The 25,445-nt window shown below is 28.2% G+C and overlaps 3 protein-coding genes across 4 annotated transcripts; 1 reads left to right on the top strand and 2 right to left on the bottom strand.

Annotated features, from left to right (window-relative positions):
- The first annotated feature begins 10,128 nt into the window (after positions 1-10,128).
- On the top strand, positions 10,129-12,106 carry RabX6 (RAS oncogene family member RabX6). 2 transcript variants are annotated; one of them, XM_035091961.1, is made up of 4 exons: positions 10,129-10,280; positions 10,587-10,811; positions 10,937-11,181; positions 11,254-12,106. In XM_035091961.1, the coding sequence occupies exons 2-4, from the start codon at positions 10,632-10,634 to the stop codon at positions 11,450-11,452; spliced, it is 624 nt and encodes a 207-aa protein (XP_034947852.1). In that variant the 5' UTR covers positions 10,129-10,280; positions 10,587-10,631; the 3' UTR covers positions 11,453-12,106. The 2 variants fall into 2 exon arrangements, with proteins under 2 accessions (XP_034947852.1, XP_034947853.1); XM_035091962.1 differs by lacking the exon at positions 10,129-10,280 and adding an exon at positions 10,385-10,480.
- On the bottom strand, positions 11,702-15,028 carry Nfs1 (Nfs1 cysteine desulfurase). Its single transcript, XM_035091960.1, has 9 exons — positions 14,776-15,028; positions 14,559-14,638; positions 14,177-14,293; positions 13,834-13,971; positions 13,365-13,570; positions 12,874-13,153; positions 12,509-12,780; positions 12,134-12,223; positions 11,702-12,013 (listed from the first exon to the last, which is right to left on the bottom strand). The coding sequence occupies exons 1-9, from the start codon at positions 14,879-14,881 to the stop codon at positions 11,950-11,952; spliced, it is 1,353 nt and encodes a 450-aa protein (XP_034947851.1). The 5' UTR covers positions 14,882-15,028; the 3' UTR covers positions 11,702-11,949.
- Positions 15,029-19,386: 4,358 nt separating this feature from the next.
- On the bottom strand, positions 19,387-23,404 carry LOC118072258 (uncharacterized). Its single transcript, XM_035091971.1, has 6 exons — positions 23,227-23,404; positions 22,913-22,977; positions 22,686-22,823; positions 22,455-22,605; positions 21,030-21,209; positions 19,387-19,448 (listed from the first exon to the last, which is right to left on the bottom strand). Exons 1-5 carry the CDS (start codon positions 23,268-23,270, stop codon positions 21,125-21,127), a joined length of 483 nt encoding a protein of 160 aa, XP_034947862.1. The 5' UTR covers positions 23,271-23,404; the 3' UTR covers positions 19,387-19,448; positions 21,030-21,124.
- Positions 23,405-25,445: the final 2,041 nt, after the last annotated feature.

Genomic DNA, 25,445 nt, shown 5'->3' on the forward strand with positions numbered 1-25,445 from the left:
TCGTATTATCTCTTTGGGGAGTGACAAAAGTGAAGTAATCAACAAAATTTTTTATGGTCCACCGGTATTTAATTTCCCTGGAGTTCAAGAAAGTATAACTTGCCATAATTGTGATAAGTAATAAATTATTGTTGTAAATTAACGCTTATTTATATATCCAAATTAACTTGATACTAAAATTTATTTCACTTTTTTATGGGGTCTCGATTAACTACGTCGTCGTTAAATAGAATAAAGAGGAAAATTACCAACACTTCCTGATCGGACTACTTTACCGATTAACAAACTGGCTATTTTATCATCGAAATTGTGGTTACGAAATAGCGATAAATTATTAATTTACTTACACTAGAGGTATAAATAGTAACGTAAATAATATAAATATAATATAATTTGATTAAAAAATAAAAATAACATTCTTTTCGAATTAACCAAACAACCAAATTCAAATAAAAGCTATTTACCGCCAATAAATTCAACAATCAATCACAACACGAATAAAAGTATTACAACTTCGATGACAATCAATTCTTTAGGAGAGGACTCTGTAGACTAGCTATAATATAAGTTTAAATTAATTAATAAGCAAACAATTTTTTGACAAGTATCTTAAGATAATTCGCACAGTTTTATCAAGTTTGTATGATGAGTCTGAAAAACTATCAACTTGTATAGTTTCACTAAGATTACACAATTGCTCTTGATTCTACTAAAGTAGTTTAACAGATTTAATTCATTCAAAACATTAAAAAAATAAAAAATAAACAAAATTATGCCTTTGATCATTATAATAATTTAAGAAAAAAAAATATTGAAAAAGACAAAGAGTATCAAAATTATTAGATATGTTATAATAACTGTTAATTTTTCTTCATTACAGTAGACATATATTTTTTGAGTCGTTAAATTTCCGTATATGCCTCTAACAAACACTAAGAAAAAAATCATCTAAAATACCAGTATTATTCAGTTCATCAAGATAAAATTTATTTAAGCCATCCATTTCAACATGAAGTAATTTATCTTTTTTAAAGTGAGCTATTGCTGACTCTTCATTTGATTCTAAAACCGGGTATAAAATTAGGAAAATTTTTTTTGCCTCGTTAATATTTTTTTTTACGGAAATACCATATATTACAAACACACCAAAATTAATATACGTGATTTTTAAAATTATCTTTAAACTTTTACTTCTTTGCTATTGTCTCAAATTTTCAATCCAAAAACTTGTCTATTGAATCATAATTATCAATTTCAGCTAAACCTTGAATCAGGTGATAGCTTCATTTTCTGCTCCAAATTCGTGTTTAAGATACATGCACCCATTGAATATTGTTTTGGCAATGTTTATAGCAATATATCTTTATTCCATTCACCAATCACAATCTCTATTAATTCACGCCATTCTTTTTCAGCTCCTACGATGTTTTTAAACTTATGACAGGATTTAAAAAAGTTGGATGCTCTGTCTTTGACTTATTCCCTAATACCGATAAAGTTACGTAGACAAATACACAATAATTACCACGAAATTTGAGAAAACGATCTATTTAGCAAATACTTTCAATTATAAGATGATGACAAACTGATCAAATAACTCAAAATATAAATCAAGTGCAAAGTAATTTGTATATTACTTTATTAGTTCAAACTTCTATTATAACAACTTAATGACAAACTGAACGATGAAATGTTGAAAAAAGGATGGAATTTTTAAATAGTTTAAAAACTTGAACGAATCATACATCTCTGTAAATATTTTAAGTGAATGAAATATGTAATTTATTTTTCTTTAGAAATATTATAACAAAATTATTAATATTTCAATTATTAACTATTTTATAATTATAAAATGAGTTTTTTAATTTGAAATCATATATAAATATAAGAACTACTTACCAGATAGACAAGTCTCTATGAAATTTAAATCAAATTGATACCATTTTTTACTATTTATATGAACTCATCATGACCGTTTTGTGAGTACCTCAGTTAGACCAAATTGAAAGCAACTGATGACATACATGATTGAGTGTAGATTGTCAAAATATCAGATCAAGTAAATCATAGAAAATTTGTACTAAAAATCGATAGTTTAGTTTCAGCGTTATATGATTTCATTACAAAAATTAAATATTCTTACATGTATGCCTATTACGATGATAAAAATGTTTGACTCATATTTTCCTCATATTATAAGCATGCCGTGATGGTTTTAAAAACACCATATACTCCTACAAATATACTTGTGTAAATGACGAATATTTTTAAATCATATTTTCGTCATATTCACAGCATACGATGATTACATTTGAAGCGTTAAATATGTACACATATATACTTCTCTAAATAAGAATTATTTTCAAATCATGATTACTTCATCAAATGATCAAAATGTGACACTACTAGAGAAATCGGTATGATAGATATATGCAGTAAAATTATTTATTACATTTTTTATTTAACACCTGAATAATATTAAATAATACAAATATAAAACATAATTATCATTAACATTAAAATATATTAAATACTTTCATGATTATTTAAAAATATAAATGTAATTATATTATAATGTTAGAGGATATGAAATACAAAAAAACTTTCTTACTAATAATTATTAGATTAATCTTAATACAAAATGCAGAGTAGCCAGGGATTTAATTTCAATGTTCTTTCGTTTAAATTTTAATCCATCATTGCTTCATTATCTTCGTCATCTGACAATAAATCTGAATCTTCCTCATTTTGGCCTCTGTTTGCCCTCTTCTTCTTTAAAGCTTTCGAAATTTGTTTATAAGGTCGTAGGACCTCGGAGAAATTCGAAGTGAATTCATTCAAAGTGAACGTTTTAATTTTCTTAATTCTTTTTGCTGCACCTGTAACATTATCATGTTTTCTTTAAAAATAGTAGTCATAAATAATAAAGTCGAGTATGACTATAGTGTTAATATCATTATAATAATTAATCAGGTATAATATATCAAATATACTTACTCATAAACACTTTCATCATTTTTGTTCCTTTAAATTTCTTTTTTGGCTAACTATTTGGTCCTGATTTACCAGTCCATGTAAATTTGAATAATGAAAATCTTGCCGAGAACTTTGATACTTTAAAGAACAGAACGCTTCCAAGTACAAGACGAAACTGAGGGTTTGTTGAAATAAAATAACAGATAAATATTGAATATTTGGTGGAAAGGGAATATTTACAAGACAGTCTATACAAGACATAAGATTTGTCCTAAAGGATCCAGTTAAAAAAAATGAAACACGTGTTCATAGTCTCGAAGAGCACGAATCAATCCTTGAAAAGTAATAAAATTTGTTGCCAGACGTACGGTTGGGATTTCCCTGTAATAGACCGATTGTAAAATCCAGCATGTTCAAACATGTTGAAGTACAATGCAGCCATACAAAGAGTGCATTGGATAGTTTTTTTAAGTTTACATAATAGTTTATTTATAAATAAATAAAAGTGAGCAGAATTCATTTTTACTTAGAGCAGTACTCTGCTTGGTCCTAGTTTTTATAGCATATTTTAAAATACTATTGAGGTAACGCGTATTACCCATACAATTACTTATTTTTTAGAATGAAATCATGCTGGGTAACAGAGTTTATGTCATCAACTTTAGGCTGTATACACCGTTAATTGATGTGGAAGTGCCCAAAACAGGCATTTAAATGTATAAGTAATACAATGCATATTAAAAAAATGCTCATTTTCTACTGTTGATATGAAATGCAATTTTCAATGTACAAAACTATCAGTAATTACTGATAATTAATGTTAAAAATTGGATCGTAGTTTTATTATTCGTAAAAATGTTGTAAAAATCTGTGTTTTCGTTATTTCCAAAAAAATAGTCATTCTTTCATCATTAAATAAACCAAATATGCTTCTAATGAAACATTCAATAATGCTGACATATAATGAATTCATTTCATTTAACAATTTTGAAGCAAAAATGAGTATCCTCGTTGTTGATAAAAAAATATTCATTTCTTCATCACCAGATGTATCAAATATGCGTCAAAGAAAATACACCATAGTGTTTTGAAAAAATGACCCCACCATTTATGACAGTTTTCAAAGGAAAATGCATATTTTTTTTTTCACCAGAGAAATACTCATTTATGCATCATCACATGTATCAAATATGCATTTTAAAATACTGTGAATGTTAATTAAATCAAATGAATACACTCCATGATGTATCCTTGAAGTATATGTAAGAAAATTGAAGTATGCATTATTTTAACTGAAATTATACTCATTATATGCCTTTAATTTGTATACATTTTGCTTGAACATATTTTAATATATAACAATGCATACAAATTAACAAAAAATTGTAATCATGACTTTCAATCATGTCATGACGATCATGATTTTCTATCTGAAAACTAATTAGTTTTCTTCTTACCTCTACACATTTCCTTCGATCTGTTTTGAAAACAGATGATCAAATAAAGTAAAAAGTATTATTATCATTCTTGGTAAAAAATAAAGATTTACGATTCTGACACTAATCGCAATAACATTTGTTTATTGCTATTAATCTATTAAAAGAGATAATATAAAGAATTGTTATGATATTAAAAATAAAATTCTGACGTGTTTAGCATTCTTTTCTTATTGGAATCAAATGTTATCTTTTTATTTTAAATAAACCAAACTATATATTACTTAGTACCTAAAGACATTTGAATGTACTGTAATGCAATTATCGATCAAATCGAGAGTCACTTAGTTTTTCATTCTTGGTCATTTCTGCAAGTAACTACGCCGATTGGTTGATATTTCGATATTAGGCAAATTTGAAATAATAGGGAATACTTGACTAATACATTTGTAGGAGATTAATTAGCGATACACAAATTAAAGTTACAAAAAAATGAATAGTAACACATCTAACATTTTCATTTTAGTTATTTTCTAATTATTTGATAAACTTATCTTGATTTCTATAAAAACATCAACTATATAAATACTAAAATAATTTCTTAAAACATTTGAAATCTTATGAATATTTTTATCATTGACCCTCTATAACTCAAGAATATGAATTTTTAATTTTATGTTGTTTACGGGTAATTAAGACAAAATAAGATTAGACGAGTTTCGTAGTTTTTTATTTATTCAATTAGTTTCCAAAAAAAATAGAAAAACAGGGAGAGTTGCCTGGGGGGCAATATAATGTTAAAAAACGAATCATATAAATTAAGTAGTAGGTTGAACGGTATGTTGCTTACAGTCTACATCATGATATGGAGGGTTAAACGTACTCGCTCTTTAGTCATTAAGGCGCCTCGAGCGGAAACATATAGATATATTAAAGTATATGAATTTTTGCGCACTAGTTTTAGGCAAATAAATAAATAAAATAAGAAAATACTTACAGAAAAAGATTCGCGCAACAAAAATCTATGGAATGAAACGAGATAAGGACGATTGGTTGAAGAATAAGCTTAATATCCGCAATTAAAAATCCAAAGCGGTTTGACAGATTTTGGTCGGCCATATGTAAAACGAGTAAGAGAGTGAGAGATATGAAATTAGAAGAGATAGGAGATTACCATAGTGACAAACACGCGGGGCGCTTATCACGTTATTTTAAAATAGCAAACTAATTTTTGCACTAGATCAGTCATGTAAATGACATTTAAAGCTTTTTTTAAGTGGCGAAAAATACAACTGCATGCATTTCGACAGAGTTAATAAAGTTCAAAGTTTTCTGAAGACTAAAAAATAGTGACCTTTAATCTTTATTAATTCTTTTATCCAACATAAGATCATAGTAATTCTTTTTTACTAGTTATGCACTAATAGTGGAAATTTACAACAAAAATTTTCCACTTAGAAAGTCGATTTTGATACACTTTTACCATCAATAATGAGAGGTCTCCAGATTTCCAGGTTCCACTGATTCTATTGAAAGAAAATTTTAAAAGATGGTAGAATGTATTTTTTTGTAATTTTTCAATATTTTTTTTCAAAATTAATACTGAAAAATTCAAATGGACATGTAATAAAAATTCATTAGCATTTTTAAGTGAATCAAATTTTTTTTACGAATACATACTAAAATTATTGTACAATTGTCGGTGTAAAAATTTTCATCAATAGGACAGTAATTTTACAATAGAAATCTTGTACAGTAAATGGCGCTGAATTTTTTTCCTTAACACCTCTGATTTAATAATCTTGAGAACTAATAAAAATGGATTGAAATTGGCCCCATACATCATTTTTCAGACGTCAAGCCAGAATCGAACAAAATAGAAGCATAGAATTAAAATTGCAGGATCTAGTTGGATAAGATGGCTGAAGCCATAGGGGAAGTGCCTGCAAAAATTGTAGTAGATATGGAAGAAAGAAAAAAGTTAAGTAATGATCTAAGAAAAGCTAGGGGATATTTAGAAAAAGTTGATGGGAACCAACGAACAAAAAATAAGTCAACAGAAAAAACAAAATCGGCCAAAGACTATGGAAAAAATTGCAGAAAGCCTGACATAAATGAGTCAGAGTTTAAAGAACGAAGAAAAAATTTATACAAAAAATTATGGTCATGGCAAAAAACTCGATATCAAATCCAAACTGAAACTCGAGAAGATAACCTGGGATTGCTTAATGATATCTTGCATAACACTATTTTTGCAGAACATTTTGGTAAAATTTGCAAGTTGAGAAAGTCAACTTCATGAGCAGAAATTGTAAAAAGAATTCTTTACAAAGCAAAACGGAATACGGTTGCAAGCGAATACAAGGAAGAAAGTTTAAAACAAGCTTGGAATCAATTTCGAAAAAAAGAAAAAGATTCGAAAATTCCAAAATGTGGATTATTCATTGATCCTAAACAACCATTTTTATCAGCTTTTCCATCCGGTGGACTTATAAACAATGATGGAATTGTAGAAATTTTTTTTCCCATCAAGGCAAAAGAATTAACACCAGAAGAAGCTTTCAAAGAAAATGTTGCAGAAATGAGTAAAATTTATACTGACGAAGACATGAGTGATATGAACACTCATCATGTGTTCTATTATGAAATACAAGGATTATTACATATTACAAATCGTAGTTATTGTGTATTTTTACTCTGGACTCCATTAGGTATGAAGCAGACAAAAGTACTGAAAGATGATGAATTTTGGACTGTTCATATGGAAGAACTTTTAGAAAGATTCTATACGAATTGTTTGATTCCGGAAATCATCGATAGTAGGCATAATCGAAACATGGAAATTAGAAATCCTACATACATTACAATGGAGTTTATTAGAAAAAAACGAAAACGAACACCCATGTTTTCTACGGCAGTTTTTAATGATCCTGAATACTATTATCAAGATATCAATGCAGATTATCCAGTGGCACAATATCAATGTAATCCCAATGTTTTACTCGATGTGTCAGTATATAACTCGTGGTCTACAGAATTTAAAACATTAAGAGATACATCATGGATTGATGGTGATGTTATTGATAGCTATTCAATAGCTCAATCTTCATCAGAACATTAGAAAAATGTGCAATTTATAACGACTCGGCATACTGCATTTATATTAGAAGACAACAGTGAACGGGAAGAAATAGATCCTTCATGTTTTATTTATCACATTGATTGAAGTTCAGTAAACATCCTATTATTACCATATACGTATCGCAATCATTGGTGTCTTCTAGTTGAAAAATTGAATTGAAAAATAATAATTTATATGATATACGGTGGAAAGTTTTTACTGAGACAGACTTGACCATTAATCGGCCAGTACAGTCTGATGGGTATAATTATGGGATGTTTATTATGTATTATATGGAGAATTTTGGGTTTCAAACTATTCTCGAAAACCCTTACTACGATCCAAATAAACGCAGATCCGATATTGCATCATATTTGTTAAAAGCATCGGAATCAATAGAGAATATTTGTATATTATGCACAAGTGACAAAGAAAGAACATGACATTGCAATGTACATCATGTAAACGTAAAATACATGATAGATGACGAATGAGATATGAAAACGGTGAACCAATGGATACCGATGATTGGACTTGCCCACTGTGTTTGAAATATTTTTCGTGAAATAAACTGATTTTAAAAGAAATTTGATCAAAGCATAGGTCAAATTTATTCGTGCCTCAGAAACAGGCTGCATAAATTTGCGCCTCAGAAACATGCTGCATGAATTTGTGCCTCAGGAACGAGAGAAATTTTGAAACATAAAATGATATTTTTTTTCTTGTTTAGATTCTGCATTCAATTGATAGCCAATTATTCTATCATTGGTAAGTTAATTTGAAATATATTGAAAATTTATTATGTTTCGGCTACTTTTAATATCATCTTTCTAGGGATTATTTATAATTTACCTTTTTAATTTAGAAAACGGTCCATATTAGTACATCATCATTTTTATTGCTGTTCCCTGCAGAATTGGAATTCTTCAGAGAGAAAAGAAAAATATTTTAATTCATGTGTTAAACAGCCGATAGATTTGTTACTGGTCACACTAAATTGTTTTTTCTTAATTAATATCTAAGATTAGAACTTACTGGACGTTAATTTGACTTATCATTTTAATGTCCAATTTTAAAAACAAATATAAAAAAAAAGTCTAGTCATTGAAATGCACAGTGTCAGAATAACTTATACAAAATATATGTCTATATTACAATTAATCTTAAGACCGTAAAATAAAATAAATAAAATAGAGAAAGTTATAGCTAAAGCTAGAGACAATCCAAACACTAAAAGGTTTGAATAGGAATCTGTGATCTAAAAATTTTTATCTATATTTTATAATTCATTAGATTAAATTTGTACCTCGCTTTAAACCAATTACAGTGAACTTTAATTTTCGAAAATATTACTATTCATAGAAGAATAGCACGTATCTATTTTATAACAGAACTCACGGTGTTTAAATCAATAAAAATAGGTCTGAGCACACTTTGACTGTGCTAACACGACGAACTTCCCATTAGTAATTGTTTATAAGAAATTGAAATAGTTATAATCAATGTTTGTTGAAAATATCCAAATCCCTATGATATACACATTACTTAATCGAAAAATACAATTTTTAATTGTTTGAAACAAATTCATATCGTTATAAACAATGCATGTTTGATAGAAGTTATATTTAGTTGTAAACAATAATGTCTAGTTAATACTGATTTCATTTTCGAATAAAATTGTTATTTTTTTGCTTAAAAGTATTTTAGATAGTTAATGTTCTCATTTATTTATTTTTAGTTTTTTTGTTATAAAAAAAACCGGTCAACCGAATTCATTCAAATTCCTTTTAGATCTTCTTCATAATAACATCTTTTGAATAAATTTTAATTGAAGTTGATATCTCAATCCGTTCTTTAGATATCAAAAACGAAAAAAAATGCTGACACACAAACATACGTACATACATACGTACGTACATACACACACATCATTCTAAAAATCAGTCAGTACGTTGCAAATATCGTGAAGATATGATAAAAATTCAAATTTCATCAATCGACCCAATTTCAATAACTTCCTTATGGGAAGTTGACAATCTTAGTTCTAAAAAAAAACACATTGAATAGATGGCGCTTAGTTAGAGAATTGACTTACATGAACCGCTAGTTGTCACTTCAAAAAAATCAAAAGTCGTTGCATCCGCGAGTTTTAAAACGTCTGTGTACATCTAAAATGAAGCTGTGTACTAAATTAAAAATTAGTTTTTGATAAATAAAATAAAATAAAATACTTAAGTGTACTAATTAAATAAAAAAAGTAAAAAATCAATTATTTCGAATAAATATATTTTCATTTTTAATTGTGTAAATAAAATAAACCTTGTTTTATTACAAAGAGTAATGATGGTATACCATCATTTTACACAACAGAGAAAGGAGACGTACATAGCATTTTTGTTCTCTGGCACACGTAATTTTTTTCTTGAATTCTATTTACATTTTTTATATATTATAATGAAAAAATAGATAATTAAGCAATCACTCAAATAAAAAATAAATAAGTTGATAAAAATGCATAAATGTACGCTTGTTTGCAAACATCAACTAATATGATGACTCTTGTATAAATTTCAGACGATTTAGAGATGATTTTTTTCTATCCCTTATGCGCATATGTCATATATGCATGGATGAACGAGGTTCTCTTTATTGCAACTTATTGTTCACTACTACTGTTGAACATAATGGAGTAACTTTACTTTCGATACCTTCTTAACTAAATTTTAGCCCAACATCAGTAGAAGAAAGTAAGTTTAAACTCATTAATAAATAATAATCATCTTTAATTAATTACTAACAATTAATCACATATATTTTACTTTCACACATGTGGTTGTCAAGTCTTTTGGCTTGATTAATTCTTCTGTTTGCATTTGCTAGAAATTGATAGATTGCTTGCCTTAGTATTAGCACGAGAACTTTTGAATTTAGCGCTCTAACTATCGGAGTTAGTATTTGCATTCCATCTCGCAGTTATTTCAGCAAATTTTAACTCAGTTTTTTAGCTTTCACAAGAACTGAACTTCCATATAAGTCTGTTTTCTTTGTTTTAGTTTTGTTGTTGATAAACTAGTGGCGTCATTGTTGCGGACCATAAAATGGCAACTGTCAAAGTTACTGAACAAAAGGTTATATTGTGCGGTGAATATGGAGTAGGAAAAACTTCAATATTTCGACGTTTTGCCAATAATACATTTGTCACAAGTAGTGACAGAAAATCAACTTTAGGACTTGACAACATTGACAAAGAATATGTTGTTGACGATAAGCATATCCGAGTAATTACTATTTAATGCTAATCATTTCAAAACGATTCATTAATTAATCATAACAATAAATTATTTGAGTAATAAATTAACTAGGTAATAAAATAGTATAATTCGTTGATGATTAAATTTTTTAGCTACAATTATGGGACACTGGAGGCATGGAAAGAGTGGCTTCGGTGACGTCTAGTTACTACAAATTTGCAGAAGCAGCTATTCTAGTCTTTGCACTTGACAATTCAACATCATTTCATCTATTATCTCAACACTTACTTGACATTGTTACTTATGCGGAAAATGCCAAAATATTTTTATGTGGAAATAAAAGTGATGTTGACAATAATGGTCCATTAGTAACTGATGCTGAAATGGATCAGTTTTGGTAAACATTTGTTCTATCTTTTAATTTAATAATCAAATCAATGATAAATTAATTGGTGGAATGTTTTTTTAGTGAACAATGTCATAATTTAATCTCGGCTACTTATAAAACATCTTGTAAAACTGGGGAAGGTATTCACGAAATGTTTGAAGACATAGCACAACACCTTGTTGAAGCTAACAGATCAAGAATAGGATTACATGAAATGGATGAGGACCATTTTAAAATATCGTATATAGATGAAACCGCTGATTCTACATGCATGTGTTAATATTTTTTATGCGATTGAAATCGTAATAATCTTTTAATATCACAGTGGGTGCAAATTAGAACGCTAACAAATGACTAAGATAATAAGATATCTGATAGAATATTTAACCAACGATCTCTTTTTTACCAATAATTAAGAAAAATAAGACAAAAGAAAATTTATCATGACATTAATTGGATGGTGGAACCAAAACGAACAAAATGAACAATAAGCAAACGAGTGACAGGATTTAAGAAACTTTTTTCCGTATTAATAAATATAACTAATAGTCTTTAATCAATTAACGAATTAATTGAAAAATTAATTACATAATTGCGCTTATAATAATTGACGTACTTTTTAACAGTGTGAAACATTGACAGGTGCAGGCTTTTTTTCGATCATCGAACGTTCGAATAAAATCAAAATATCAGTTGAAAAAACAGCCATTTTGTAATAAAATTTTCGCTATCAATATGAGTTATTAATTAAAATATTACGAGTAGAGAGTACTGAAGCTAATGTTGAGTCCACTTGATAGTCTTTAAATCAATTCCATCCTCAATCATTTCCCAAAGCGGACTGGAAAGAATTTATTTTTTAAAAAAAAATCAGTTAATAATATTTATTACCTTTTTTAAGATATTAATAAATTAATATATATTACTAAATCAATTATGATTAAATTATTTTTATTCTTACCTCATTTCTCTCAGACGTTTTACGTGAATGATTGTTTTTTCTGCTGTATAATTGACTTCTTCAAATGTTGTGAATCGACCAATACCAAATCTGAATATTAAAATAAGTTTATTATAAAATTTTCCATAAATATTTTTGTCGCAGAGAATTGATAATTATACCAATGAAGAAAATAATTTAAAAGCAGTAAAGTGTTAGTTACAAACAAAAGTATCAATTATAATAAACAATGGAGGTAATAAACTATTAAGAAGAAAATAGAGAGTAAAAGATTAAACGAACAAGGTAAATAAAAGAATTGTCAAAAATGTGAAAAGACTATTGAAATGTTGTGTGTATGATGAAGAAAAAAATATTGAAAAGTTAATAGCAAACCTTATACTGGAGTGTGCTAAATCTTCTGAAGCACCAATAGCTCTTAAAACATAACTGGGCTCTAGACTAGCACTGGTACAAGCAGATCCACTACTTAGAGCAACATCTTTCAGAGCCATCAATAACGATTCACCTTCTACATAAGCAAACGACAAATTTACACAACCCGGATACCAGGCAACAGGATCACCGTTTCGGATAACGTGTGTAAGATTTGTGGTGATTTTGTCGATTAAATATGTTGATAAAGAGCTAATGTGTTTGCTATCGTACTGAAAAAGAAGAAGAAAATGTTACATGTCTTTACAAAATATTTTTTATGTAAATCAAGACTTGCAATGAGGTGATAATAGTTTAGTACTCACTTCCATCTCACTTTTAGCTAATTCACAAGCAGCACCAAGTCCAACAACAAGTGGAGGAGGAACAGTACCACTCCTCATACCTCTCTCTTGTCCTCCGCCACTTTGAATAGGCTCCACACGTACTCTTGGTCTTCTTCGCACATAAAGAGCACCCACTCCTTTCGGACCATATATTTTATGACCACTTATTGATAATAAATCAATATTCATTGCTTTCACGTCTATTGGAATCTTTCCAATCGCTTGGGCAGCGTCTGTGTGAAGGAATACCTTTTTTTCCCTGCAAAATGCTTTTTTAAGTAAGTAACAAAACTTTGAATATTTAATATGTATGCACTAACTATTGTTTTATTTATGAATAAATTTTTATAGTTTTGTAAAAAAACTTTTCAGTTTCAATGAATCTCTAGTAAATACAAAATGTGTCAAATAGCTTAAGAATTGAAACACTCTTATAAATAGCTATTTAATCAAGAATGAAATGAAATTACTTGCAAATCGCTCCGATTTCTTCAATAGGTTGTCTGACGCCAATTTCATTATTAACAGTCATAACAGAAACAAGAGAAGTATCAGGCCTTATCGCTTCTTTCAGTTCATTTATGTCTATAAGGCCATTTGATTTAACTGGTAAGTAAGTCACTTCGAATTCCTCAGCTTGGAGGGCTCGACATGAATCTAATACACATTTGTGCTCCTATAAATATATATTCGGTATAAATTAATTTCCGTTGATAAGTAAGTGACATTTTTTTATGTTATAGATGTAAGATAAAACAAGATTTTATTAAGACATTCAACCAATGAGATGAAAGTCTAGCGGTTGTTATTATTTTTTTGTACTCCTTTTTCAATTTTATATTAAAATCTCTAGTTTGATGTATTTTTGTCGTCACACTTCATTAGATATTTTAATAAGACAGTGATTTAATCCAAAGAATTAATACTCTTTTAACTTACGGTCTGGGTCGTCACAATGTGCTTTTTCTTCACTTTATAGAATCGAGCCACTCCTTTCACAGCAATGTTGTTACATTCTGTCGCTCCTGAAGTGAAAATTATCTCCTTCTTATCTGCACCAATTAATTCTGCCACTTGCTGTAATAAATAGTAGTAATAAAATGTAAAATAACTTTATTATAGTAATTTTCGAAATTTTTTTTCTTTTATTAATGTAAATTTGTGATTTCCTCAATTTGTATATATTTTTTTCTGTTATGCTAATTTATTATCATATATCATGTGTTTATCAGTATTTATTATATTCTTTATCAATTAATGATTAATAATTCATGTTAAATACCTGACGAGCTTTTTCAACAGCAGCCTCTGTCTCCCAACCATACATGTGAGTCCGTGAATGAGGATTTCCATGGTATGAGACAAAATAGGGCATCATTTTATCTAATACTCGAGGATCCTGTTAAAAAACAATATTAATTAATTATTTTGACTTCTCATTGAAGATAATATATTCAATTACAAATCGTGACCGAATAATTTATAAATCAATCAATTTATAAATAATGTATGATTTACGTTTTTCATTCACTATTATGCTTATTTATAAATCTAATCATATGCATATTTATCGTCATATAAATTGAATTTGTTAAACTTGTCTTGTATTTTAGAAAATAAATATTAACTATGTTTATTATAAAAAAAACAAAACTATCTAATACCATTGGAGTTGTGGCTTGAGCATCAAGATATAGAGAACGTCCTTCAGAAGGACCTCTTTTATATTCGTCCGTAATGGGTGCTAAAACAATTTAAATAATTATATAAATTGTATAATTAATATAATTATTATTTCGTGGACAATAATTACATACATATTTTATTGTTAATCTTTGCATATATGTAATCATAATAATTAAAATTTTTTATTTAACTTACATTCATATTCCGTTATGTCAGAACGTTGTCGTACACACAGCAAAATTGGACTGCATTCTTTAACACGTTGAAGAGTCGTTACTAAACTTCTCGATGGTCGTAACATAATTTGATTATTTAATCAACGGAACTTTATTATCTGTCTTTTAGATCATCCAATAATAAATGAATTTTTTCGATAATATTTTAGTGACGATGCATTCACGCTCTAATGATACCTTTAACTGATTCTAACCTCATTTTTGTCATGGTATTGCACCCTTTGCTGTAATCTGTGATGGCGACACTTGTCTCACAAACACTGGCGCGAATAAATTTAAATTACAGCGGCATTTATTCTTTCTAGTAAATAATAATTTGTTTGACATTTAATATAATTTATGCTAAACAAGTTTAATTTATTTTTCATACTCTTCTACTTGATAGAATATTGGTGTAAATAATTTATTAATTAATTTTTATTGTTCATTCATATAAAATTAATATATTTACCGTAAATAATGAAAAAAAAAAATGTTGAAGTAAGAAATAAAAAGTTTAAAAATGGATGAAGAGAGATAACATGAAAGGTATAATTATCAAGAAAATATGAGATAATACTAAAAAATCGTGAACAGCATATGAATGAAATCGTCAAATGATCTTTTGTAAAAACCAGTAGCATGTAGTGTTAGCTACATGGTAAGAGATGAAGATCTTGAATAACGGACATGCAAAAATTCCCACAACGTTTCTTTTTTTGTGGGATTATAAATTTTCAGAAGAATCCGGAAGTTGTAACTTTTCACCATTCCACTTTATTTATTTTTCATGTCTTCATTCTCTTATAGTTAACGATAAACTATAAATAAAAAAATAAATCATGTTCTTTATCAACAGAATAATAGATGATAAATTTTATTTAACAAATAAAAGTTGATAAAAATTTTTGAAGGGTTATTAAAATTTAAATTTTATATATATATATATATTTAATTAAAGCAAAAATATTTCATCTTTATTAAAATTTATTATTCATTAATAGTAAAAAAGATTTATTAACTATGAATAGATAATCTTTCTCTCTGAAGATGATTAAAATATTAACGAGTCTTTTTGAAGAGTTCATAAGGCTCCCAGTGAGCTGTCTAACTTAAAAGTCGACGCCATGGCCAATTGGAAAAATAAATAATCTACAAGGAAATTTACCTTGACCATATTATGATTAATAATTACCCTGCGTAACACTTGCAAGCCCGAAGGGACTTGAAGGATATTACACGGTTGTTGAACGCAGGAATGATGAACAATAACGAGGCACGTCAGGCGTTTGGTGCTGCACACATGAAACTCTTTATTACTTTCCTGCATGAGTAACTCGTAAAGTCCAAGGAAAAGTGTACGAGAAGGTAGCTTTCGGAGCTAAGAAAAATGTATAAAAAAAGTGAGAAACATATGTATATGTACATACATTTAGAGTCAACGAAGAATTAATTTCTTAAGACCTTGATGAAGTTTCACTTTCGACACATCCTGAAGAGTAACACCACCGTTGAAGTAGTAAGAAAGATATTCAACAGCCTTCACCCACATGCTCGTCCTTTTCACTAGGCTTGTATATCTTCCTCGTGGGCATCTTCTTCATCATCACCGATGCGGATGCTTTTTATCCTGATACAACATCTTGACATACACGCACCAACAGTCTTCACTGACTTCCGCTGAGTCTTGTCCCCTTGGCCTCGAGATTCTCTGATTTCCCTTCTGGCTGAACACGAGATTTATTCGGCAGCCTTAGCCCGAATGGTCCTTCAAACATGACGCGTTGTTTGGAGCAATTGATTCCTTGCAAAAATATTTTTAAATTGAAAAAAATTTTTTCTTTCAATGCTAAATAATGATATTTGAAATAAAAGTGAAATATAATGTTACTTACATTTATTGATGTCTTTTTATTTTTGATCAACAAAGTTCTAAAAAATTATCATTCAGCCTCTACTGTCTTTTTTTTTTCTATTATTATTATTATTATTATTATTATTATTATTATTATTATTATTATTATTATTTAATAATCAGGTAAAATAGACATTTATTGATTAATATATTCAGATTGATGATCAAAAATTTCATTTAAATGATTTAATTTAACAAATTGGTCAAAACAAAAGTGAAATTTGATAGAATAATATTTTTTAGTGAAATTAAAACCACTTGTTCTCAACTTCTTGAGTTGAAACAAAGGAATTAATTTGATAAAATTGTAAAATTCGAACTTTTGTTGATAATTATTATTGTTAATCATCTAGATCAATTTGTTTTTGACATAGTGAATAACGGATGAGTCCAAGACCGTGACTATTCATTTAAATTGAACCTTTTCCTTGTCTAGAATGAAACAAAATCGTCCCACGACCTCTCCATCAAGCTCATCTCGTTTTTCTTCGTCATCAACGCCTGCTTCCTCTAGTATTCGTCAATCTGTCATGAAATTTAAACAATCTAACAAATCTTTTTGTACTAAGAATATTCATTAAACTTATTTTTAAATCTTCCAAAGATAGCAAAGCAAAAAAAAGTCGAACAAAAAAAAATTAAAATTATAATGAAAATAATAATAATAAGTAAACAATAAAAGTATGCTCGGTGAACTGCACTGTATTTACGCTCTTGCGACGTTTATGAATCATTCGAAGACCGTTACATTTGAATAATGCATCAATATTAATGTACAGGAAGTAAACAACAAAAATTTACTCGATTGTCTTGCGTATATACTTACGTGCATTATCTATCATGACGTAATTATTTTTTTTTTTATCATTTTTACTTTTCAAATTGTTATTTTCATCGGACCATCTATGAATTTATCATTTAATTTTTATCGATCTGCAACAACAAAAATTCTTTTTCCGACTAAAGTATATTCAAGTACTTTATTTTAGAAAAATATAACTAGTTTTCTTATGATCTTCAAACAAAAGTTATTAAATAAATAAAGTCGACTTATTAAGATGCTTTAACACAACAGTAAAAATTGAAAAGTCATTTATCTCACCATTAAGAAGTTTTATAATTATTCATCGAATGATAGATGCATTGATAAAGTACCAGCATGAGTATTAATTTATTTCTAAACAATTATTTTTGCAACTCTGCTTCCCACGCAAAATCGGATTGGTCTTGGTTAATCTTGAAGAGAATAAACAGTTGACAAGAGGGAGAGAATTCTAGTCATCAAGAATCTTCAGATCGTTTAGATAATCCTGAAATAATAAAGAAGAGATAAATGAACATGAGAAAATTATTTTTTATGTTCTTTAATAAATCTTCTATCTGATGCCGACATTGCGCACACGTAGTAGTTAATGTCAGTATGAAATTTACAGAAAGCATAGAGAGTACTTCTTAAAAGTAAAAATCATCTTAGACTAGGCGACGACCGTGAAATTCAATAACAGAAAAAAAACAGGAGAGAAATATGCTACTTCGTATCTCCCGGTAGCAGAATGTAACGATTGAACCTACTGCATAATGCAAGTTTATGCACAATAGATGCACAAGGCTGCAGGAGTCAGTTAGAACTACTACTACGACGTCCTCATGATTTAAATTACCCTGTTACCCTTTGCACAAAACGGAAGTAATGCTTTTAAATGGCTCTTTAAAATAGATGTTATGAAATAAGAATCACGTTTACACTAATAATTCTTTTATTACAATTGAATTAAATTTTCATTATTTCATAATTAATTAATTTTTAAAAAAAATATAAATATTCATTCGTATAAAGTCTTCAAATATTAATTAGTATACTGTAAATTTTAGTGTTTTTTTTTTTAAACACTTAAAAACGTTTCAAAATCGAGACAATGTTTATCAAATGGGTAACGTCATATTAAAACACTTTTAATGTTTTAAAATAAAACACTAAAATTTACAGTGTAAGTTGCCATTGTGGACAGACTAAATTCCATTTAGACTTATTTTTTATTTGGAATGATACTGGGACTTGATATCACTTGGGGGTATATCTAAATTTAAATTTGATGAAAATATAAACCAAAAAAAAAATGTAAACAAGAGGGAAAAGAAACATGGAAAAGTTTTTCAAGCATTGAATTTCGTTTTTCAATAAAATAGCAAAACTAGAGAACAAATAAGAATAAAAGTTAAGCTAATGTGCAATTTTCAATTTCACTGAGTGGCTGACGGAAGTTCTAGCGATTGAGATACGACGATGACAGTGTAACGCGTTTACTTTTCATGCTTTATACCATTTGATATGGACAGCTGTGGATTGGATGTGGTAAATTACAAAAAATAAAATACGTAATAGAATAAATCTGAATATGTGAGATCCATGGTATTTTGTGCCTTCAAATATTTCATCCTAATGACATGGAATATTTTTTAAAAACCAATTGATCTATTAAAAACCGGTTAATACTTTTGCCTAAAAAAAAAATTATTTAATTATTACTTCTTTCGATAGCAAACGTGTTATAATTTTTTATTTACCTTTTATTTGAAAAAAATTTTTCTTAACATAGCAGAAATAACAGAGCATTTAATTCAATTAACTGTTAACAGAATCTAGTTGAATACTAAGTTTAATTTTTTTCCTTAAACATTTTTGGAAGTAGTATAATCACGTTTTGTTCCGACATCTTCAAATCAGGAATAATAAGTTTCTGAAAAAAAAATTACATGGATACATTAGTAAAAGAATTCAGTTTATGACTCTTTCGATTATTATATAATTATTAATAAAATATTTATAAGAGAAAATATAGTAAAGCCTTCTGCATTTTTGTTCATAGAAAAAAACTTATTTATTAAAAGAAGATTACTTTTAAATTAAATATGATATTAGCAAAGAAAGAGTTATAATATCTGAGATGAATGGAATAGTTTCATTGAATAGCATGCATTTATTTTTTATTCTACATTTTATAATCAAGTCTTTATAAAGTAAAAAAAAAAGACTTAATCATGAGGTATTTAATGAGAAAGTAATACATCATAAAAAACCTAATGATGATAAATTTTTTTTTTATTGTAAAAAAATATATTTACGATGTTTTGTTATTAATTTAATCTAATTTAGCAAATATTTATCAAAGTAAAAAATGTTAAATAAAGTTTTAAAAGTTAAGAAAAAGGTAAATGCTACACTGAGAAAAAAATTTCGTTAAATGAAAGAATTTTTTATCCAATCAATAATGGAAACTTCGAATATTCTCAAGATAATATTTTATTCAGACTAATAGTAGTGTTATCAAAAACCGATTTTGTCTTTTGTTTCAATGTTGCGATAAGTTTGAAAACAAATTTTCAAGGTTACGACAAGAATGAAAACAAATGACATTTTATTCATTTGAGTAAGTAAAATGATTTCAATGAAATATTCATAATTTCGAAGAAATATTTTATTGCGACTATTTGAAATTTCGATGTTAATGATCGAATGAAATATTTTTTGTATGAAGTAAATTTTTTTCTCAGTGTATAAATGATTGTGAGTGGTAAATTCGATGATAGGTAAAAAGTATCCAATCAATTATAAGAATCCAAAAGAAACCAACTAGGTAGTTTTTGTTAGGTCCATTGTTAATCGTTAGCACAATTTGTCAGATAAAAATGTGGAATTCCCGTGAGTCAAGTGATCACAGATCAAAAGAGAAAGAGGAAGGAAACCAAGAAAGATGGGATGAGGAACGAGAACGGTAACAACAGCCGCGTTGGGATTCACACGGTTCACACCGTGGTCTTCTTAGCGGTCGTCTTATAGCGGTAGATACGTATATAACCCTTTTTCTCATTTACATACGCGTGGTAACGTGATCTTGCCTTATATATTATTGTTGAATATACATATGCAGACGCATCAAGTCCACCTGTATACGCAATCAAACACTCTTTATACGCTTTGTGTCGATAGAAAACGATTTAGATTGCATCATCATGTAAAACCCAAGTCAATCCGCAGTCAAATTAGCATATAAACTACCCTAATCGTTAAATAAATAAGAAAATACTTGACATGACAGAAAAATTACATGAAACATTTTTATGATTATTGAATCAGTGATGAGACGAAAAATATTCCAATTGATAGATAGAACCTGTAAAAATAATTTTAAAAATTTTGTAAATAATTAAAATGAGCCAAAAGGAAGGAATATGAAGGGTGAGATTGATAAAAAAATTCAAATAAAAGGATGAATAAATAAAAAATGAAATAATTGAAGAACATTTATAGATTTACTCACGATCCATCAAGTTGAAATTGATCTACGAAATCGATTTAGCAGGCTCGCGTGCATTGAATCGTGACATTAGAACGAGACAGATAGAAAAGAGTCTTTTAGTCATCGCATGCAGCAGAGATCGTTGCTCCAAGCAAAAGAGCCATTAAGATGCTAAAGAGGATCCCCAGTGCTCTTCTATTGCTGAAAAAAATCATCTAATATTAATCTTTACATTTAAACATAACAATTTGGTGTGATGTTTGACAGAATTATTTACAATAATTATTAGGATGCGATTATAGCTAGAGGGAATGAATATTTTATTTGGATCAATATTAGTTTTATTATTTTTATTTTTAAATAATATGAGATGGATGTAACGAAAACGCAAGAATTCATGATAATGCTAATTAAAGTAGTAAAAGTTGAAACAATGGGAAACTAATTTTTCAAATTCATTTCAAAGTAGTTATCATTAAATTTCTTTACCCTGAACAATTATTATAAAAGAGAATAATAAAACTATTGTTAGAACAATAATTAGACTCTGTCAACAATTTACTTTTCTATATTTGTTAAATAATCAATTATTACAATGCGGAAGTATCATAACCGACACTTATTTAAACATAAAAAATACTATAAATCTAATCAAGGATTGCAGTCTAACAAATGATACTTAAAAAATGGAAAATAAACAAATGGATATGATATAATTTATAGATGATAAAAATAAAATAGAATTATAACTATTTTATATTGAGCAAAAGCGTACGGAAGAGCCAAATTAAAGAGGAGAAAAAGAGAATATGAAGAAAAGTACTGAAGCATAATAATAAGTCAGAGGGATCGTGTATAAAACTTTACTCGCACTAGGAAACTTGCTTCTCATTTCGACGTTTTCACTCGCCCTTAGAACTGCAAGAATGACCAGGCGGTTTCTTTACTGCACAAAGCATAACTTCACGAGAAGGCGGTCGTAAGGACCGAAAAAAAAAATTTTAAAAATGTAAAAATGCAGAGATGATTGTTTTTATGAGTTAAGAAATTACAAGACCAGTCGCTGTATTGCGTAAGTTTACAAAATGCTATTTCATTGTTTATCTGCATATGAAATTGGTACTTTGACTTGAGCTATTCAATAGCTTTTTAGTTAGTCTTTCAAAGCTAATTAAATATTTTATTATGCACAAGTACATATTTCAAAGCATCTTATACAAATTGTATTTCAAAACCTTCTACTTGTTCTCTTGTGTTATCTATAATGACGTTATTAATATTGGCTTAATGATCTTCATACAATGAATATTATTTACTGATAGTGATAATATTTGGCTTGTAGGCTACTAGTGTCTTTAAACTATTTTTTCATTGATACATCATAAACAGTTCATTATTAGCAAACAAAGCGCATGAAAAAATATTTTGTTGAATGAATGAACTTACTTCCTAGGCTGATTCATGATGACATCTAGTATAAGTTTGATAATTTTAATGTTGATCCAAAATCCAACTTGAATGAGATAAATTCCAATAACAATAAGATAGTACGCCAATAATTTTCCCACGACTTTTCCTTTATGCAAATGATTTCCGCCTGCAATCAGACAAATTGGAGGAAAGGATTATTGCTGAATTATATGAATTTATTCTCTAAATAGTTCTCTCTTCGCTAACTTGTTATTATCCAAAGGGTTTTAATGTCCGACACCGTAGCGTTAGTCACGACCCTAGTATTGTTGTACCAACGTTGAAGTGACTCCGAAAATACTTGTAAACTTTCAGAAATGGTTTGATGATGTAAATTGATGAAAGCTATTAAAACATAAAAATTTTATGTGTAAATTAATTATGGTAATTGAAGAGTATCTCATTTAAATTATCAACTAATCAATAATACGTACGATCGATATTTGAATAAGACGTTTCAATTATTGTTGATGTTTCTTCAGGAAAATCACACTGCAACCTGTAAATGAATTTTTCCTTGGAAAAATAATGTTACAATAAATTCTAAAGCAAAATAACTTTAGGAAATGGCGTTGTGATCTTTTATTATGACTTTAAAGTTCATTTCGATCGTAAATAGACCACCCAGAATAGTTTAAAAACGTCACAACAATTGTAACAATAAAAAATGTTATGGTAGTAGAAAATTCATTTGTTCAAAGCTATAAAAACTATGAAAAAATTGATTTTTACTTTTTTTGTCACATACCCTCGAGTTATTTCTAGACTCCTTCGGTGCCGACCCTCATCCATTGATTACTTTTAGTGCAAATGACTTTTGTCCAGAAAAATTCATAACGAAGTCGCTTCTCAAATAATGGATTTTTTTTACATCATTAATTTTATTATTTTGCTGTTTGTTTGTTATTTTTATCTGTAAGTCATTATTTTATACCTCCTATAAAATTTAAAATTGGTTACAATTAATATAACCAAGGTTACTGAATGACAATAGATAAATAAAACAATTGAGCATTAATTAACTCTAAAAAGATGACTTATAAAGTTATGGTTGGACCAGAGAAAGAGTCGTTTTCGAGTCTTTTTAGCCAAAATACCCCCACCATGTCTAAAATAATGAGCGCATGCGCCTAGCTCTATTTTCCCCTATTTTTTATTACTACGCCTCGCGGTAAATATAAAAAATCGAAAATTCATTTATTAATTCGCTTTTTTATAATTAATTCATATGATATATCGCATCGTGTACACATTCTATCAATAATTCATATCAATAAAAATAATATTTCTTAGTAATAAAAAAATCTTAGGGAAATTTGAACTAATCCCAACTAAAAAAAGCTATCCAGAAGACATCTGTTAGACTCAGATAAGAAGATATCAAATTCCTATTGGACATTCTGAAAGTTGTCTTAAAAAGATCCAAAAAGATGTCGATTTAAATGTCTGAAATCATGTCTGAAAGAAAGCTAAACAGATGTCTGAAAAAAAACCAAAAAGATGTCCAACAGATATCTAAAAACATTTTTTCTAATAGACATCTTTTCTGACTTCCTCTAGACGTTTTTTAGACATCTTTTAGATATCATTTTAGTTATTTTTTTTTGGCAGAGTTGACTTTTTCGGAATCACCCGAAGACGACTCTTTCTCCGGTCCAACTATACTGTCCCAATTGTCGCCCGTGAGAATCTACTTTCGTTCAGCAAACTTTAAAGAAATTTTTTACTTCTATAAAAAATACAAAATTATATTTCTTTGATAAATGAATACATGTGCGATTATGAAAAAATTTAAGAGTATTTTTTTATCATGAACATTTCTACAAAATGATATTTTTTAATTAAAAACAATTAGGACATTTATAGTTGAACCGAGAAAAGAATCGTCTAAATGTGCTATTTAATATAACGTCCCCCATATGTAAATTTTAATCTCATGGTATGAGAAACTAAAGATTAAATTTAATAATCTTTTTATAAACTAACCGATTTATTCTATAAAATACAAACAATATTCTTTCATTCCTGAGAAGTTTTAAACTTTTAAATAACTTGAATATGAACTTGATTGTATGCTTAATGTTCTCATTAATTAATAAATTATGTGGGTTTTTATGAAAATTTTTTTATTTATCAAAGAGTACATTCGTTCGTCAAGCAGTGAATCAGAATGGAAGATAGTGCGATACAAATAATTGCACTAGGAAGGGTATCGCACGAGATCGACCTTTACGTTAGCTTCTACCATATATCATCGTACTACGTAAGAGATATGTAAGTTCATCAATGCCAGCCCTCTCATAACTTTTACTTTTATTTCTCCTGATCGATTAGCGAACCAACACTAGAATCTCCCTCGATCCTTAGACTTCCTCTCCCATTTTACTCTTCCATCGTGATAATATTAATCCTTCATCATCAATTCTTATACTTCCTTACTATTATTTCACATTATCCTGACTCCAATTTCAATAAAAAAATTTTAAATAAAATTTTATCATTCCTAATACGAAGTATCTTTAAACTTCTTTAAAATTTTTTATATCATTAAATCAACAGATATTGTATTTAAGTTCCTTCATTCACATTAATGAATGAAATATAAAAATTCAAGATAATTTTTTAATTAAAAAGATTTCTACAAATTTGACTTTGATTTTTTACAGGGATTTCATAATAAGTTACAGATATGGAAAATGACCTTGACCATGACTTAAACTATTAAGATAACTGTTCTCACATATGAAGTATTTTGAAGAGAATTAAAGGCTGAATCCTTCACCTTTTAATTTTTTGCATTGTAAGATAATCAGTAGCACGAAATTGTAAAACAGAATGTAAAATTTGTCCAAGATATGGAAAGGTTACAAGGTCATGATGTGAGTCTTTCTAAACAGTTGCAAGTTCAGGTAGTCCTTCAGAAATACTTGGATGGAAGCAATTATTATCTATGTCTTTGCCAACGAG

This window comes from Chelonus insularis, unplaced genomic scaffold, assembly GCF_013357705.1.
Source record: "Chelonus insularis isolate UGA/USDA-ARS -01 unplaced genomic scaffold, ASM1335770v1 contig_90_pilon, whole genome shotgun sequence".
Classification (NCBI taxonomy): Eukaryota; Metazoa; Arthropoda; class Insecta; order Hymenoptera; family Braconidae; genus Chelonus; species Chelonus insularis.